We start from the raw sequence: 19,041 nt of genomic DNA on the forward strand, positions 1-19,041 counted from the left end.
GAAATATTGATAAAATATAATATATATAACATTTATATAAATATGAAAGAAAGAAAATAATTAAACTTATATAAGACGTTAAAAGAAAAGCATAAAGGAAAAGTCTAAGATGAACAAAAAGACTAATTTGTATAAAATGAAGTAATTAAAAATGAGTCATATTTTTATGCATTATTTTAAAACTAAATGTATGAACTTTAGTTTATAAAAAAAGGAAAATATGTTTTTTAGGTAATAGATTTTTTGTTGTGAAAAGATACAAATTTGTTAAGGTAATGAAAATGGTGAAATTTCTACTGAAAATTCGTGCTATAGGCGGAGTGATACAAAGCTTAATACATGTAGAAATGGAGAAAAAAATGAAGTACTCTTAAGGTAGGAAGAGATTGAAATGTAGAAAAAGAAGAGATAAATTATAGAATGAAGTTGAGATTTAAGAATGGCTACCCCGTTGTTGTTGTCGAAATCATAGAAGAATAAGCAACAAAAAAAAATTTGTTGCATTAATGAGAGAAATATAGCATCTTGCTAATTCAATTAAAATTGTATGTAAATTACAACTTAGAGAAAATAATTAATTAGGTTTCCAAGAAAGGATTTATGGTTCAAATTCAAAAAATCAATAAATCAATGCATAGTTTGATTCACCATTTTTATTTGTATATATACACACACATAATATAAATTCAATATTTCAATCCTAATTTTATCTAGGAATCATTTTATGTTTTTTATAGGTAAATGCCATTAGTTATTAATAGTTAAGAAAACAAAAACAAAAAAAGTTAGTAAATAGTTAAAAGGGAATTAATTTGCTAGCAGCAAATATTAAGTTATAGGCACAATTGTTACGTGGTTCTTTAACTTAATTTCATATAAGACTTCAGTCATTTATCTTTTTTTTTTTTTTTTTTTTTTTTTTGATTTGGCCATTTATTTAATTTTATTACAAAAATTCGATAATATAAAGAATGAAAATATGAGTTTATTTGAAGATTTGAGTTACAAATTTATTGAAATTTGCATTGTATTGAAGATGATAATTAATTTTATGAGGTTTGTTTGAAAATTTTATAAAAAAAATGATAGCATTATCAACATTTTAAAACATAAAAAATCAAGTTGTTTACTTAAAATTAAATAAAGGATTAAATCAGAAGAAAAAAAAAAGACTGAAGTGTTATCTGAAATTAAGTTAAAGGACCACATAAGCAATTATGCATAAATTATATATTTTCTTCTTGAAATTCTTTTGATGTCCCTATTCAATATATGAACTACACCAGTTGATGAGGTTTGAGGGTAAAACCGGAGTTTAGAACATTTGTGTGTGAGAGAACTTTGTCTATAAAATAATTAAATTACATATTTGAATACAATCATTTCATGAGTTGATTATTCATATAATTTGCATTTATTTTCTTAAAACTAAAAAGAACAGAAAGGCATCACATGAGTTGATTATGTCTAAATTATATATTTCTTTCTTGAAATTATTTTGATGTCCTTATTCAATATATTGAACTACACCGGTTGATGGGGTTTGAGGGTAAAATCGGAGTTTAGAACATTTGTGTGAGAGAACTTTGTCTATAAAAAATAATTAAATCACACATTTGAATACAATCATTTCATGAGTTGATTATTCATATAATTTGTATTTATTTTCTTAAAACTAAAAAGAACACAAAGACATCACATGATCAAACATTTCAACTATGTTGACACCTCAAATCAATTGTCTATCATTTAACATATTATTAAAAAATACAAAATTATTGGGGAACTATATCCAAAAATCCAAGAAAACACTTTTAAAGGATACAAACTAGTGTCTCACTAAAAATATTATCAAGAAAACTCATTGGGATAAAACTATAATAAAGAAAAAAAGAGTACGATAAACATTTACAAAAATCAACATAATCTATATTCAGAAAAACTAATTTTGTTTATATTAAAAACAACTGAAATATTAGAAGAAAAAATATTTCACCAACGAATGTTAATAATGTGAATCCCTAAATTAACAATTATATTAGTATATTCACTACGTTATCTAAAAATATGTGATATAATGAATGTCATTCTTTTTTATCATTTCAAAACAATTAAATCATCTATTTATAATAGATCAAGAAATAGAAAACTAGATTCACCAATTGAAAATTAGACTCCATCCATAAAATTGTCACTCATTTTTATTTTTTTTTTATTTTTATGTTATTTCAATAGCAACTATAAACCACCATAAGTTCAATATGTAACAGAGTTTTTATTTGAACACATATAATCCATTTTTTCATATATATTGTCACAACAATATTGGGTTCCAACTAAACAGCCTCATCTTTTTGTCAAAATTTTAATTAAAAAAATAGTCACATGTTTATGTTAGTAATGTTATTATTATTAGCCATTTGTCTTAAAAGCTTTATAATAATATTGTATTTGTACATGAATAAAGACTTGTTGCCTTTATATATCTGATGTTTATATACAATATTCCAGTCAATAAAACAACATTTTAAGAAAGTGTCTTTTAGACATATATTATAAATTTAGTTCCATAAAAACACTCAACAGGTATCCTCCCAGGAGAAAAATATCTAAAAATATTTTGGTGGCTTCTCGTTAAGTTAAGATGTTACCTATTATGCATTTATGTATTGCTGCCAATCAATTAATGAAATAGTGACGCATAAATTGTTTCTTTTTATTTTTAATAGAGACAAATTTAGTGTCTCAAATTTAGGTTCTCGAGATGTTGCGATAGAAAAATATTTACATTTCACTGCTTTAATAATCCTAGCAGAAATCGAACTCCAACTTATATGTGCAATGTCTTTTTTTACTATTAAAATAAAGTACTAAACCATTGAATTTCATTAATTGTCTCCAAAACTACACATAAAAGTTTTATAGCATAAAACACTATATATCACACGAGAAAGGGAAACATCTTCTTTTTTCTGTATGAATGTATATAAATAAATGAAAGACAATATTTTCAACATGTTATGTTTATATTTAAATTTTATACGAATATGTATAAATAAGTGAAACAAAAATATAAAAAGATATATAATAAATTCTTCAATTGTATAAAAGTTAATCAATTTTTTATTTACTACTCTCTCTTATCCTTTTTATAAGAGGCTAATATTAAATTAAAATTTAATTAGTCAACAAAGTGATGTAAAAAAAAAAAAAAATCCCAATAATTTTTACTTGAATTACGTATTAGAAAGGTTAAAATTATTTGAGTTGTTTATTCATTTCAAAATTACTAAAGAGAAAGTGGTATAATATTTTTTGATTTGAATTTCGATGATATGGTCTATTTAATGATCTTGTAAGTATATTTTTTTGGGGGCAAATTAATGTGACGATTTGTATGAGACAAATAAAGTATTACTTATAATTTTGATGGGTAAAATCCTATGGTCATCTTCCTCTCAACAGATATAGTACAAATTATAATTCATTTTTCCTTCCCAAATTATAACCTTGAAAACTTTAAATAGTTTTGAAAGCTTAAATCATAAAGAACAAAACGATGAGTTGGTGTATACTACTTTCGAAGGTTTTCAATAAATCAAACCAACGAGAAGCTCTTATAGGAGCTCCATGATCAATAGAGGTGAAAACATGATCACTAATATGCTAAATGTCACCATGGGAGACAATTGTTACTACGCATTTGGTAAGAATTACCATTACTTTGGATTTTAAGAACTATCGTTTTGTATATATATGATAATTAGAATACATTAATTTATATGAAAATAATTTAATAAAATCAATAATATTTCTTTCATTATTTTCATTTTTCATTCATATAAATGATCAAATATAATTATTTTTTGAGATAAAAGAAATAGTCAATTTTATTTTGAGATGAAAGTGACGTGAAATTCATATTTAATTTTGCATGAATAATATTAATTTGTTCATATATGTTCTTTTTCGTTCTCCATGTTCCCTTTTCATGGCTACGAAATTAAATTTAAGAACAATTGTCAATGAATTTTAAAAAAATAAAAATAATCATGCATTATGCAAATTAATTTTCTAAACGTAAGATTAGCTTAATATAGTCAGCAACGAGTTGGAGTTCTTATCTATCAAAAGTCAATTAATGTTGTCAAAGGCAAGCATATGTCTCTACAGTAGTACATTCTTTTTTTCTATATGTTGACAACATGTGTGTTTATATTCTTCATCAACCAAAAAAAAAAAAAAAGGGAAGCATTCAAGCATTCAATAAAGGGCAAAAACAAATCTTGGAAAAACAAACTTTATATCCAAGAAAAAATGTGGACTTTGACAACTACATAGGGAACAAACGTGAGGATTAATTTTATTCCATGAAAATTGGGGTAAAATGGCTGGCAATACCCCACTTACCAATCTTGAACGGAATGCTTCAACAAAGGTGACCCCATTTTGAATATTTGCTTAAGTAAGGCTCACATCATTCTATATTTTATTTTATCATATTCATATCGTGATTCATGAGCAACTACTGGTCCTGTTGCTTTCTTGCACGTGAAAGGTGATGTATGGACTATCATACAAAATGGAATAATAATAATAATAATAATAATAATAATAATAATAATAATAATAATAATAATAATAATAATAATAATAATAATAATAATAATAATAATAATAATATTTTTTAAAAATGTAAATTATTAAATTAAGAAAATAAAAATTAACAAAAATGTTTTTATATATTCTTTTAAATTTATTTATATATTTTATTTTATTATGGTGGGATGTAGTTTTTGGAGTCTTATGGAGTAGTTTTTCATTGCTTTATGTAATTTATATTTGATTATATCAATCACTACTACAATTTTTATATAAATTACACAATTTTTATTGACAAATCACCTTATGAAGTGTACTAACATTAGAAGTTGATAGATATGTAAAGTGAATTGACAAATATCAATATTGTTATACTGAATATCATTTTTTTGAATTCAAATTCAGAACCTCAAATATTTGGTTTATGTGTATTTGAACAAATAAAATGCTAAATGTTATGATTAAAAAAATAGACAATAACAAAAGACGAGAAATCTTATGTTTCAGAGTCCTCTTTTAACTAATTTGACTATTTTAACTCCATTGATGTATAATTAGTTTTCATAACTTAAAATTTTAACTTTTGCAATTTTCTTAAAAAATCGTTTGTACTATATATAACATTGTTGATTTGAACAATTTAGAAGGATCGTATTGACGGTGTGTTCAATTAGAACAATTACTATAGCGTTCAATTAGTGGATCGAGTAAAAAATCTTTCTTGGTGGTGGCTTAAATATAAAACCATGGAGTTTAGTTATGATTTTAATCATTGGTGGCTAAATTCATTGGGCTGTCTCAATTATGATCAAAATGGGGTCACCTTTTTGTTGTTTCTAAATGTACAGGTGAGAGTAGCTCGTGGTCCTTTTGTGAACATTTTTTATAAATGTATTGATGTAAACTTTTGCTTATGTCCTCGACACTTCTTTGTCTTTGGATATTTGTCTTCTAATATATTACTTTTCTTAGCTTCTTAAAAAAAAAAGTTCCAAAATCATTTTCTCAACTCAAATCCAAACATTCTCGTGATACCTACAAATTGCATTAGACAAGTATAGATGTACGTTGAGTGCCGCGGAAGGCATAACCAAACAAACGCTTAGAATTTGAACTCAGTTTTATGTTGGCACTCTACAGTTTCATTTCAAAATGTAATTTTGTGAATTTGTAAATTTCCAACAAAAACAAATATTCACAATTTTTACCTCCTATCGCGAACCGCACAAAACGGCCCAACAAAAGATAAGTTTGTGAATTATGATTGACTCAATTGAAACAATAAAGTTCCTAACCCATTTCAATTCATTTAAAATTCTCAAATTCTTAGTGTTAAATTTTTTGGGCAAAATCTATTGAAGTTATTTATAATTTTTTTAATTTAAAAAATTTAGCATGTCTATCTACTATTCTATTGATTTGCGCCAATGTATGTCTATTTGCTATTCTATTGCACGAACATATTTTATTCACAAACAAGAATTTATATGTAATTTTTATCTACCGAATTATAAATTTCCACATTTTCTTATTTGCTAAGATTTGTGATGAAAGATTTTATTTCACTAAAGTGCATACATCAGTGTAAAATTATCGATTATAATCATTAATTTAATAGTAAATAAAAATTCAACAGTTGATGTTATATAAGTAAACTAAGTTAAAATTAATAAAATTCAACTTAACGCATATAATAAATCTGGTCCCCATGTCGTTTCCTTCTATATTTATACTGCGTGGTTCCTTTTTGTGACAAACTAAGGTGGATCGAATAACAGGAGCTCAATAAAAAGGCAAACTTCAAAATTCAATGCCTGTTTACAAAAGTACAAATATACTGTTTCAAAGAGGTGCTCGCATTGGCAGGAAAACTTGTACTCAAGCCTATGAATATGAGTCACATTCTTATGACATTGTGGTTTGAAAAATGAATGAAAATAAGTAATCTTGACACAAATTTCACTTGGATATCATAAAGTAAACCATGAACAGCTGTAGCTCGGCGGCTCCGATCAGTCAACATTGATATGGATAGTATTAAACAATACAACATGTATTCAATTAAACCGTGAAGTGCAATCCAAAAATGGCTACTTTAAACAGGAAACAGAACAGAAAGGTAAGCAATAAGAAACCTGTAATTATGGAGTTTAACTTTAACCCTACAGAAGTACATGGGAGGTATTCCCCAATTTCAAGGAAATTATACAGTTAGTTCGTAAACACCAACCTACCTTGAGAACGAAGAACATAGGTACACCTACAACAACAACAACAACGCCTTTGCTTTAAGCAGATGCGTTCCTTTAGAAATTGAATATTTACCATTCACATTCTACTTTCACTTCTGATTAATATTTAATGGAAGTTTAATCTCTCGGGTCTATTGAAAATATTCGTAAGGTGAGTAAGAGATTGGGCTAATTCCATCAGGGCGGCGTGACCTAGAACGGCTAACACTATCCAATGCCTCCCCAAAAGCTCTCCGACTGTAATCATAATGGTTGCCACTGTAGTGAGATCCATACCCACTCAATTGGTCGGTTGTACGAGAAAGAGGAACTGACATTTAATTAAAAAAATCACAGCAAGTATTAAACAAAATTTCAATAAAGTGATAAATTTAGACTTAAAAGATAAATTGAAGCAAGCGTGTAATACAAGTATTACCTTGGGAATAATTTGTTGCATGATCTGAGAATCGGTCAGGTATTGATTGCCTAGTGGAATGCTGAAAATTATCTGAACTACTTATTGGCCCAGGGTAAGGCCTTGGTCGTTGAGAAGAGTTTGATGTGGGTGTCGTAGTTGTAGAACCATTAGGGGTAGTTTTGTCTTTTCCAGATATCTGTTTATTAGCAGACTATACACGCGATTAACAAAGCCCAATGATATGTAAGAAATTTAAATTTTCAAATAGTATTTATTACATGATTATGCAGTCAAACCTATGCAGCCCTGTTATATGTGTCCTGAGGTATAGTTGGCCACTTGGATGCATCCAAAAAGTTGAAAGCACCCACATACCCAACTATAGCCAAAGGTAATAATAGTATTGCTGCTATTGCATAATAGAGCCTGTGAACATCCAAACAACAGGGCTAAACTATTTTCAACAATTCAAAGAAAGATTGAGAATTGCCCATGTCTCAACTCGTGAACCTATATTCAACGAAGCTAAATTTTTATTCAACAACTTCAAAGAAAGATTGAAAACTATCCAACTCAGTAAGTTGCAATACGTGGAAAGCATAGATGTCAAGAACGCACCGCAAACTTCAGTGTTCTTTTGTACAGTGTTACAAGGCCTGAGAAAAGTCTGACAGCATAGTCTGCAATCTCCTCCGTTTCATATTCTGCAAAGGCGTAACCCTTTGGTTTCTCAGATTCCTTATCTTTAGGAATGTGCAAGTCTACCACTCGACCGGCTTGAATTAATACATCATACAAGACCCTTTCTGTCACCCTTTCATCTAGATTGCCTGAGTTCAATACAATAACCAAATCAGAACCCAAAAGTAGATGGCCCATATTACTTATTCATAGAGGTGTAACCCAAAACCCCTTAAAAATTTGTTTGTGTACAAAATGAATGTTCCAACCAACTACCACTATTATGAATTGAAACTTCGTTATATAAAAACCAGAAAATATAGCTGTGGGAAGTTGAGCTAACTAAATATAAAAGTAATAAAATGCACCGACAATGTAGGAAACCACGGATCATCTAAACATTATTTAGAAGCATATTCATCAAAGAATCATCTATCAATAAAATCTTTTACAGAAGTGAACATAACAAATAGAGAAAGGGAGATCTAACACATAAAAGAGACTCGAATCTTATTTAAAGAGTAATATGGTATGGGTGCACTTGACAACCAAAATTTTATTTTTCATAAAAAAAATACCATGAGCACACAGCACAAAGATGGTAGAAATGATTCAGTAAAATCCACTTGCTTGATTTCCACCGCCAGCAACTAAATAGAAATAGAAATTTCATATTTCTCTTTAAATGAATATCGTATCCTACACCAGTACATCTATAGTACTTCCACTTTTTCACCACTAATAAAAATTTATTTCTATCAAAAATAATTAGCGGAAGTATGCTATGTTTATTGTATCGAGGTCATTTGACAAGAAACAGTTCTATTTTTCACCAAAACAATGCCATGAATACACAACTCAAAAATGGAAGAAAAGCTTAAGCAAAATCCACTAGCTTAATGATCTCCACCAGCAAACTGAATACATATAGCATCATATCTTCATCGATCACAGTTTATTCTTGTCTCAACAAAAATAAACTTTAACATATGTAAAATCACTAATGAAAAGATAACAACAATATGCAAATAAAATGGAAAAATATTGCAACATCGTATCTTATTTAATAATGTGTTAAATATATATGTCAGCTTATTTGGAACAAAAGGTGATCAAATAACAAACAAGTGAGTGATGTTGACAATGGTTATAAAACCCTAAACCCCTAGACAAGAGTTCTTAATAATTTCAACTTATTTTAAATTTAATGCAGTTTATTTAGTTATAAACATCATTAATGATGACAAGAATGAATTATGTACGGTGTAAATCATAATACGTTTCTCAAACTGCATAAAATTTAAAATCTAACTTGTCAAATAAAAAAAATGCACATATGACCGACATAACTAAATCTAAATTTTCTCTGTGAGAATGTATGATACAAAAGTTGCGTTCGGTAATCAATGTCACTATCTCCACGAAAAAAAAAAGAAAAACAACTTGCCAAAAAAAAATCTCCAAAAAATCACAAAATATATATATAAGATGAATAAACTGGAGAACAAAATAGTGATATTACCAATGTATACGGAGCAATTTGCATTGTGAGACATATCAGTATATATAGATCTGATGTGAAGCCAACACCAAAAGAAGCAGAGAAATACCGGAACCTAAAAGAAGGGAATCAATATCAATATTGTCAATTGCGCGGTTTAAAAATCGCGGTGCGGAGTGGAACTCTGCTGCGACGCAATTATCTGGTGCGTTGCCTTTCGCAGCGTTGGCCGCTAATCGCGCTGAAATTGCATCCGAAATTTAATGAAAGAAAGATATAAAACAAACTAGGACTTACGCGCTATCACTGGCGACCGACGACTAACCCCGCTTGCGTTTCAGGCCGATTGAGGTCAGTGAGAGTCCAACTTGGTTTCAGTTTTTCTTGTTCTAGGGTTTTTTAATTGTAAAAATAAAATGCAAAGATGACGAAAGTAGAGCTTAGAAGACTTTAAATAAAGACTATTCTGAAAGAAAAATTCATCAACATTTTAAAACATTTTGTATAAATGTATAAATTTTAAAAGATTCTTCATACGATTTCAAAATATTTTTTACAATCAAAATTTATTATAAAATTTTGACGGATTTATAATATAAGAATTTTTAAAGTTTCAAAATATTTTATAAATTTATAATATTAAATAATAAAATATATAAATTTTGAATAAATATAAACAAAATTAATGTAGTTTTTTTTTAAAATTGATAATAAAAGAGTTATAGTTTTTTGTCCTCTTAAATAATATTTATCCAGATATCTTTAGTTATAGTATTATCTATAAATTAACATTTTTCATTCCTTCTACTGGATTAATACAATATTAATTTTCAACAACAATATATATATCTATAATTTTTATACATTCATCTGAGATTCAATTTCTCTTTATCTCTCTTTTTATCATTTATTCCATCACACTCTCTATTTATTTATCACTTAAGGCGTCAAATGAGTGATTAGGTGTTTATCAATATTTTTTCATTAATTTTAAGGAAAAAATTGTAACTTTTTTTGTTTTTCAAGCTTATTTTTTTAATAAAAACTGAGCTATGAAATCCATATAATTCAAATACAAAGATGTATTTGTATAGTATATATATTGAACTCTGGCAGATATTTGCAGATGCGTATCCTATAATTGTAGGAATTTTTATTTTTATTTTTTAAAATTAATTTATTTAATGATTATGGGATACTGTACAAAAATGTATCATATGACATAAAAAAAAGGTGAGACAATATTTTAAGATGTAGTTACTATTCTTTAATTGAAAAAATTATCTATTGATAAAGGAAACGTCAAAATTATATATATATATATATATATATATATATATATATTGTATGGATGATACAATTAAAAGTGTTTTTAAATTGTTATATATTGAATAAAATTAATATTTATTTAAATTGTTTTAATGATATTTTTGTTGATATTATAACACATGAATTAAAATATATTATAAATTTTTTTTATCATTATAATTATATATACATTTTTTTTATAAGTATTCAATATGTATGTAATATTTTTAATAATTTTTTTGTCAATGTATCTAAACCGTGCCATATTTTAAATTTACAAAATTTTATCTACCCTCCATGCGTATGCATATCTTGTCGGAGTTGTACTATGTATCTAGATTTCATTGAATTATGTATCTATATTTTACGGCAAATGAGTGAATATAAAAATTTATTGTTGATATATACATTCTAAAATTGTAATCAAAATAGTTATTCTTTTAATTTTTCTCATTAGAAATTATTATTTAATATGTTAATTAAATATTTGATTTATCTATGTTAATCTCATATCAATGTAATTACAATGTGAACTAATTTTTTGATAAAATTTAAATTATGTGAACTAATTTTTCTATAATTAGTCTATGTACAATTATAATTAATCGCAAATTTTTCTTTTATATATATATATATATATTGTATGGATGATACAATTAAAAGTGTTTTTAAATTGTTATATATTGAATAAAATTAATATTTATTTAAATTGTTTTAATGATATTTTTGTTGATATTATAACACATGAATTAAAATATATTATAAATTTTTTTTATCATTATAATTATATATACATTTTTTTTATAAGTATTCAATATGTATGTAATATTTTTAATAATTTTTTTGTCAATGTATCTAAACCGTGCCATATTTTAAATTTACAAAATTTTATCTACCCTCCATGCGTATGCATATCTTGTCGGAGTTGTACTATGTATCTAGATTTCATTGAATTATGTATCTAGATTTCATTGAATTATGTATCTATATTTTACGGCAAATGAGTGAATATAAAAATTTATTGTTGATATATACATTCTAAAATTGTAATCAAAATAGTTATTCTTTTAATTTTTCTCATTAGAAATTATTATTTAATATGTTAATTAAATATTTGATTTATCTATGTTAATCTCATATCAATGTAATTACAATGTGAACTAATTTTTTGATAAAATTTAAATTATGTGAACTAATTTTTCTATAATTAGTCTATGTACAATTATAATTAATCGCAAATTTTTCTTTTAAATCGCAAAGTTTTATCATAAAGATGACATTAATGCGAGTTTAACATAAATAACCAATATATTTAATTACAACATCGGATCCAAATATCTAAAGAAAAATAATTTTAATTGATATTTTATAATTTCAAAAAAAAAATATTAACAAAATTAAAATTTTATGAAATTTATACAAAAAACACAATTTTTTAAGAAGATAGGATACATATACCTTCTAGGAAAAAAAACAAACTACGACCTACTTTATACGTTATTACTCTGTATTAATGTTCCCTCTGAAATTGTATTTTAATAATATTACTCTCCGTATTATTCTTTCAAATGTGTGCGGTAAAGGAGAGAATCATGGAAGATGCTGCGTGGAACTGGAACTCTGGAAGTGCATCATTTCCATCTCACCACCAACCACCAGTTATGAAGCAGGTGCGCATGCACATATAGTAGTCCTTTTATTTTAATACTTAAACAGTCATAGTTAAAAAATAATAGTGTATTTTAGTCATATTCTGCAGAATTGACTGTTATCAAGTCTCTTTTTCACACCTATCAAAAGGACAAAAAGATTAAATTCAGCAGAACACACTGTAGTATATGCGAAATTAAATTCCGATTTCCATGGAACTGGAAGCACCATCAACTTCAACTTCAAACGGTTACTTGATCCTTCTCCAAGGACTTTCTCTTATTCCATTCTGGCATTACTTGCTCATACTCACCACTGTTCTGATATACTTTCTCTACAATTTCCTCGAAATCCATTTCCTCGAAGATCTCTTCTCCGGATTCTCAGGCTCTCCCGTTGAATTCACCTTCAACTCCTCCTCCCAACTCTACCACGCCGTCGTTTCAAAGTGCCGGATTCTTCATAGCACGTATTCTGTCACGCCTTGGCTTTCCAGTCCTCATCTTCAAACTGTTTTCCTCAACTTCTTCGGAAATCCTCCCGTTTTCAAATACAAAAGGTCATAACACTCATTTTTCATTCTTCTTCTTAATTTGTTTTCAATTTCATGAATCTAACAACTATTTACTCTCAGACAATTATTTACTACTCCTGATGGTGGAACCCTTGCTTTGGACTGGGTAACTAGTTCGGATGGTATAATATACATAGAATATTATAATTATCAATTTATGTATAGTTCATTTTGTATTGGACTATTGGTTATCAAATTAGAAAGCCTCGTTGACTTTTCAGAATTTTGTGTTTCATCATTTTACAGTTTCTGGCAATGCTCTAAATGTAGATAATGTTGTTACTAAAGATGAATCTACTCCAATTGTTATTTTGATTCCTGGTTTAACAAGTGACTCTTCATCTCCTGTAAGTTATATCAAGCTTATATTTATGTGTGTGCCTAAATGTTAGTGTTGTCTCTCTCACTTTAATTTTTAATCAACTTAATCGGAATTGGGAAAACCGTGTACTTATATACTCAAGTTGGTTGCTAATTGGCTGCAAGGGCATTGAATCAATGTTCTAAAAACCGAACAACGCACCCAATCAGAGCTGCTAAAGTAACCTAACTGTAGACAGTACTGCTTCAGTGACAGATCGGTTCAGTTTTTAAAACATTGCTTCGAATCTCTGATTAAGTATTTAATGCTAAAAAGAATGTTTGTTTCCATTAACAAAAGTAGTCTATTGGACACTATAATTTTGTTTATTTATTCTTTTGTAATTTTATTAAAAGGAGATTAAATTATATTGTAGTGGTATCTTACAGTTTTTTTTTTTCCTTTTTCTTCCCTTCCCTTTCTTGGTAGTATCTCAAACATCTTGCATATCATACAGCAAAGCGTGGATGGAAAGTTGTTGTCAGTAATCACCGAGGATTTGGAGGTGTTCCAATCACGGTTAGTTTTCCTGCAAGTTAGAAATATATAGATCTGGTTAAATATTTGATGCGTTTTCTGCAAGCTTGAAATAGCCATTGGGTAAAAAAAACATAAAGAGGTTAAGTAGCCACTTTTCAACATGTCAGATGCAGCAGCTGAAAATTGTGGTCGATATGTTTCTGGCTTTCCGCACTTCTTTTTGTTGGAATTGTAGGATTAATGTGCATCTCAATAACAGTATAGTGTAATGTTAAATTCTCATTTAAAATTATTTCAGTCTGATTGTTTCTACAATTCTGGATGGACTGAGGATACTCGCACAGTGGTTAATTATCTCCACAAAGAGAACCCCAGGGCGCCTTTGTTTGTTATCGGAACCAGTATTGGAGCTAATATTCTGGTAAATTCTCAGCTCAAGTCTTATGCTGTGCTTAGATCAAATATCTTTAACATTTCATGTTTTAGTATCAATGGATTAATTTAGATGCATACATCAAGTAATCTAAACCTATAAGTTTTTATATGCTTACATACATCCTCGAGTGCTGTTATAGCATGGCTTAGTTTAATTTTGTCTCAATTATGTTATGACCTTTGGCATTGGTAAATCCTATGCCTGCTTTTCAAACTACAGCAAAGCTGGAAAATTTCACAACTGTCAAGTGTAAACTTATTCTCACAAATGCAAATAACTTGGCACAAAGCTGTTTTGATTTTAAGGATTGTTTGCAGGTAAAATATCTTGGTGAGGATGGTGAGAATACTCCTGTAGCTGGAGCTGTAGCTGTTTGCTCTCCTTGGGACCTTTTGGTTAGTAATTAGTATTTTGATTTCAAAGTTCAACTTATGCTGAGATGACATTTATTTATGTACCTAATATGTCATGAAAGGTAACCACAATCTATGTTTTATCTTAATTTTGAATCAATTTTATAGTTTGTGAATCCAAACGAAAAAACTTGTCGGAATTAATTGAAAAATCACGCTACTTGCATGGAACATTTAGGTTTTAACATGTTTGAAACTTTAGGAACAGAGTGTGTACACATTGCAATATTTTGGGGGAGGGTTAGAGTGGAATGTCAGACATTTCTGAAAAGGCTGGAGACACTTGGTTTGGAATCCCATGAACATAACGGAAACTATCTCGAACTTTCTTAGGATATACTTTCCGGCCTTTAGCATACAATTACAAGCTATTTATGCTTCTGGCTCAAGATTGTTACATACAATCTGTTTGATATAATCAATGGAGCTTTGTTGAATTTCACCATCACTTTGAATTGTTTTCCATTTTGCCTGTTATTGTTCCTTGACTGGAAGTAGTGTTATTTGTATAATGTTTGCAGATAGCGGATAGATTTATAAGTCGTGCTCGTGTGCAAAAGTTTTATGATAAAGCACTAGCAGGTGGACTTCAAGATTATGCAAAATTGTATGCCTCTATCTCTGTAGTTGATAAGCTCTTACTTTTCATCCATTAATTTCTTCATATGCAGACAAGCATGCAAATTTTTAGAAGTGTCTCTATAGTTCATACTTAACTTAATTTGACCAATATTTGTTGCAGACACCAGCCTCACTTTTCTCGCCTTGCTAATTGGGAAGGGATAGAAAAGGTTGCTTTACTCTCTAAAGTTTCATAATGTTTACTACTATTTAGTATAAATATACAATAAAGCTGTATGATACTATGACTTGACTTCTTAACAACTTATTCATTATGTTATCTGAGACACATTTCTATTGACATATTTTTACAATGGAAAACTACAATTTTTGTGGTTTTAGAGCAAATTACTCGTATGTATTATTCGACGTGGAAGATGTCTGAAGGGTTTCCAGTTAAGAGTTATTGATCATTCATTTTTATTCGTTATTCCTCTTAATTCTGTTATTTCATAGCAGGCATTTTAAATGTTACTAGTCAAGAACATTATTTAAGTGACTGAAAGATGTGTATTGATTATAGAGGCTACATAGTTGCTACTCATTTACCTGTTGGATATAGTTGTTTTCCCTTAAGACACGAGGCTTATGCTAATAGATACCACATTCTTTAATGACGTTTGTTGTTCCGTGTTATTGATTTGGTAAGTTTTTAAATTTGACTAGTTCTTAGTGCAATATATTCTTATGATTTGCAGTCACTTTCTATTCGAGAGTTTGATGACTACGCTACCCGCATGGTTGGTAAATACGAGGTACATGTAGCACCTAAGATTTGTAAAACTTCTATTTTCTCATGTTATCTCTTTTCTTGCTCCTTATGTCTGCTATATAAATTATTTTGGTTTCTTTAGACTGTTGATACGTACTATAGACGTTGCAGCAGTTCAACTTATGTGCAATCTGTATCAATTCCGCTTCTCTGTATAAGTGCTGTGGATGATCCCGTCTGTACCACGGAAGCCATTCCCTGGGATGAATGCAGGTATGCAACATTGTTATTTGTTCTAATTCGTTTGCTTTCTATTTCCATTTCATTACTTCAACACCCATTTGAATATTTTACTCTTTTGATAGGGCAAATAAAAATATTGTGTTGGCTACTGTAAAGCACGGAGGACATTTGGCTTTCTTTGAAGGGATAACTGCATCTAGCCTGTGGTACTTGACTCGTTTTGTGCATCTGACTCTTACGTATTTTGTAACATCTACCAATCTTAGCTTTTAGCAGTCCTTCAATTATTATTATATTTTTTTCTTGATTGGGTATAACATCATCTAAATTCCAAATAAGGAGCCACTATTATAAAATAAATTGAAAAGTAATTTTCTTGCCTGTTGCAGGTGGGTAAGAGCTGCTAATGAATTTCTTGATGTACTGCACTCTAGCCATTATATGCATGAACAAAAAAAGGTAAAAGATATGCTACTGTAAAGCTTATTGACAAAAATTTATTCTATCCTTTTGTCCTATAATATCTTTGAATGCTATATGCTAAAAAAGTTATCGTATCTTGGGGCGCTAAGTGGAGCATTTATAGTGGCTGAAAACTGGTATTTTCTCTATTAATTAATGGCGATGCAGATCTCTACACCAAACACATTATTAGACTCATCAATTGATCAGGGCCCTTATATCAATCTTACTGGAGATGGAATGGTGGCTGCATTGAACAATGAGCCAACAACGGACAGCCAGAAGAAATACAGGTAATACAGGATATGCATCAGCATCATGACAGGGTCCAGAAGAAAAAAGTTAAAAAACATGATGAGTTAGTGACTAATGCAATGAGTGGTGTTTCCTCTGCCATTTCACAAACAAGTGCCAACATCTCAATGCCTCTTGAATTTTGATGTAGTAACACCTTTCAAAAGACACCTAGGATGGTTATGTTGACAAAATTGATGGTCCATCTGAATGCTGGTATATTTTGATGTTACCAAACGTTGGCATTGAGATAGTACTTGTCCTTTTTCTTCTTCTCTAATAAAATTCATTTCTATTAAAACGATGTTATTATTGGCACCGTGATATATTGTGTTCCATAATGTCTCTAGCTTGAAAGAAATGTTCAAGCTTTTAAATAAAACTCTGTACCTTTAGGCATGCTTTGAGGCAAAACTACTGTGTTTGGATAAAAATTATACTTTATTTTTTACTAATATAGTACTCGTGCATTTGCTAGGGCTGCCTATTTTATGCATCCTCTAAACTTACCCGTGTATACAATTTTCTTTTTGACTTGGAAAAGTAACAGTCAGTATGCATGTATGTTTCTCAAAGGACTGACATTTATGCCTCAACTTTGTATTATGTTGATATTACAGCATGAATTTCTCATATTCCTATACATAGACTGCAGGGGAACAGCTAAATGGTATATATAATCTCATACATAAGTATACATAGATTTTGGAGCTGTTTAACATGAATCCGGTTAGATCTATATCTACCATTTCAACAATTAACCTTTTATTGACTATAAACATATATATTAAAATTGTCATATAGATGATACGTGAACTAATACATTTTCAACAGTCTAATCAAAATAATTTAATTGTCTAATCTGAATAAGTTTGTATGAGCTGCAATGGCTCATTCTGTTTTTCAATGTAGCAACTAAACCAACCTTAAGAGGCAAAAGCCACTCACAAGCCTTTGGTATTGCACTTTAATGTCATTCGTGATTTATTGTTTTCAAACGGTTGTCTATTTTGTCACTTCATATTATAAAGATCATATGAAAATAAATGTGTACGTACATTTTCATAACTGTAGAATTGCTTCTCCATCATTTATGCGAAAGAAAAACAGAAAAAAAATTGTAAGGGTGTTTCTCCACCATGTTAATTGTGATCATGTAAGGGTGTTTTTCATAACTGTAGAATTGCCCTGTTTCTTTTAAGGGTATTTCTCCACAATGTTAATTGTGATCCTGACACTTGTAGTGCCTTCGAAACTGTAGTGTAGTTAATACGTTGTCACCAAAAAAATACGAGGTTTTCCATCTTCTATGAATGGAATAAGCAAGAAGAGTATTTTCAATTATTTCAAGGAAAAGATAGTGTGTGTAGAGCAGTTAAAATGGGCATCCCAAAAAATTGTAAAGTTTGGGTTTCAAATTTGGAGTCCGAATTTGTAGAAAAATTTACCCAATATCTCCATTTTTAAATTTATACTCGTTAAATTTATGAAAATGTCAAAAATATCCTAATTTTCTTTTACTATTTTAACAAATCCAAATCAATTTTTTTTTATCACTTCGTCATTTACAGAGCCAGTAAAAAATATTTCTAATAACTTTCGAAAAACTATTTAGAAGAATTTCAATACACTTCTGAAAAAGTTTTTTGGTATAGAAGATATTTACCGGAAAACTCGAAAAAGACTTTCGTTACACAATTGAAAAAATGTGTACTATAGAAAAAAATTCTTCAATTTTTCCGGTACAGAAGGAGTTTCTAATAAACTTGGTAGACAAGTTTTTCGGTACATAGTTTTTTTTTTAATACACCATAAATAATAATTAATAATTAATACACTATAAATATTTCTGAATAATAATATATCATAAATAATTAATAATTAACACACCATAAAACACCATTAAATAATTAATACACCATAAATAATTAAGGACCGATAGATCATAAGTTCCTCACTCTCCTGTTGTACAAGCTTGTCCAATACCTCCTCATGCTCTTCATGTATATGATCTTTCATTATAAATTATCGTCTTCTACGATATGTTGTAG

The 19,041-nt window shown here is 28.7% G+C and overlaps 2 protein-coding genes across 4 annotated transcripts; one reads left to right on the plus strand and one right to left on the minus strand.

Moving 5' to 3' along the window:
- Positions 1 to 6,722: 6,722 nt before the first annotated feature.
- Positions 6,723 to 9,925, minus strand: LOC101512714 (uncharacterized). 3 transcript variants are annotated; one of them, XM_004496293.4, is made up of 5 exons: positions 9,734 to 9,925; positions 9,458 to 9,551; positions 7,873 to 8,084; positions 7,273 to 7,450; positions 6,723 to 7,164 (listed from the first exon to the last, which is right to left on the minus strand). In XM_004496293.4, exons 2-5 carry the CDS (start codon positions 9,489 to 9,491, stop codon positions 6,986 to 6,988), a joined length of 603 nt encoding a protein of 200 aa, XP_004496350.1. In that variant the 5' UTR covers positions 9,492 to 9,551; positions 9,734 to 9,925; the 3' UTR covers positions 6,723 to 6,985. The 3 variants fall into 3 exon arrangements, with proteins under 3 accessions (XP_004496350.1, XP_004496347.1, XP_004496348.1); XM_004496290.4 differs by having other exon boundaries at positions 7,273 to 7,465; positions 9,734 to 9,873; XM_004496291.4 differs by having other exon boundaries at positions 7,273 to 7,465; positions 9,458 to 9,507; positions 9,734 to 9,862.
- A 2,358-nt stretch (positions 9,926 to 12,283) lies between these two features.
- On the plus strand, positions 12,284 to 17,467 carry LOC101513917 (embryogenesis-associated protein EMB8-like). Its single transcript, XM_004496294.4, has 14 exons — positions 12,284 to 12,414; positions 12,504 to 12,953; positions 13,029 to 13,090; positions 13,215 to 13,315; positions 13,759 to 13,848; positions 14,108 to 14,230; positions 14,563 to 14,640; positions 15,180 to 15,265; positions 15,401 to 15,449; positions 15,978 to 16,034; positions 16,134 to 16,264; positions 16,357 to 16,440; positions 16,624 to 16,693; positions 16,865 to 17,467. The coding sequence occupies exons 2-14, from the start codon at positions 12,607 to 12,609 to the stop codon at positions 16,991 to 16,993; spliced, it is 1,407 nt and encodes a 468-aa protein (XP_004496351.1). The 5' UTR covers positions 12,284 to 12,414; positions 12,504 to 12,606; the 3' UTR covers positions 16,994 to 17,467.
- Positions 17,468 to 19,041: the final 1,574 nt, after the last annotated feature.

This window comes from Cicer arietinum, chromosome 4 (genome assembly GCF_000331145.2).
Source record: "Cicer arietinum cultivar CDC Frontier isolate Library 1 chromosome 4, Cicar.CDCFrontier_v2.0, whole genome shotgun sequence".
Taxonomy (NCBI): Eukaryota; Viridiplantae; Streptophyta; class Magnoliopsida; order Fabales; family Fabaceae; genus Cicer; species Cicer arietinum.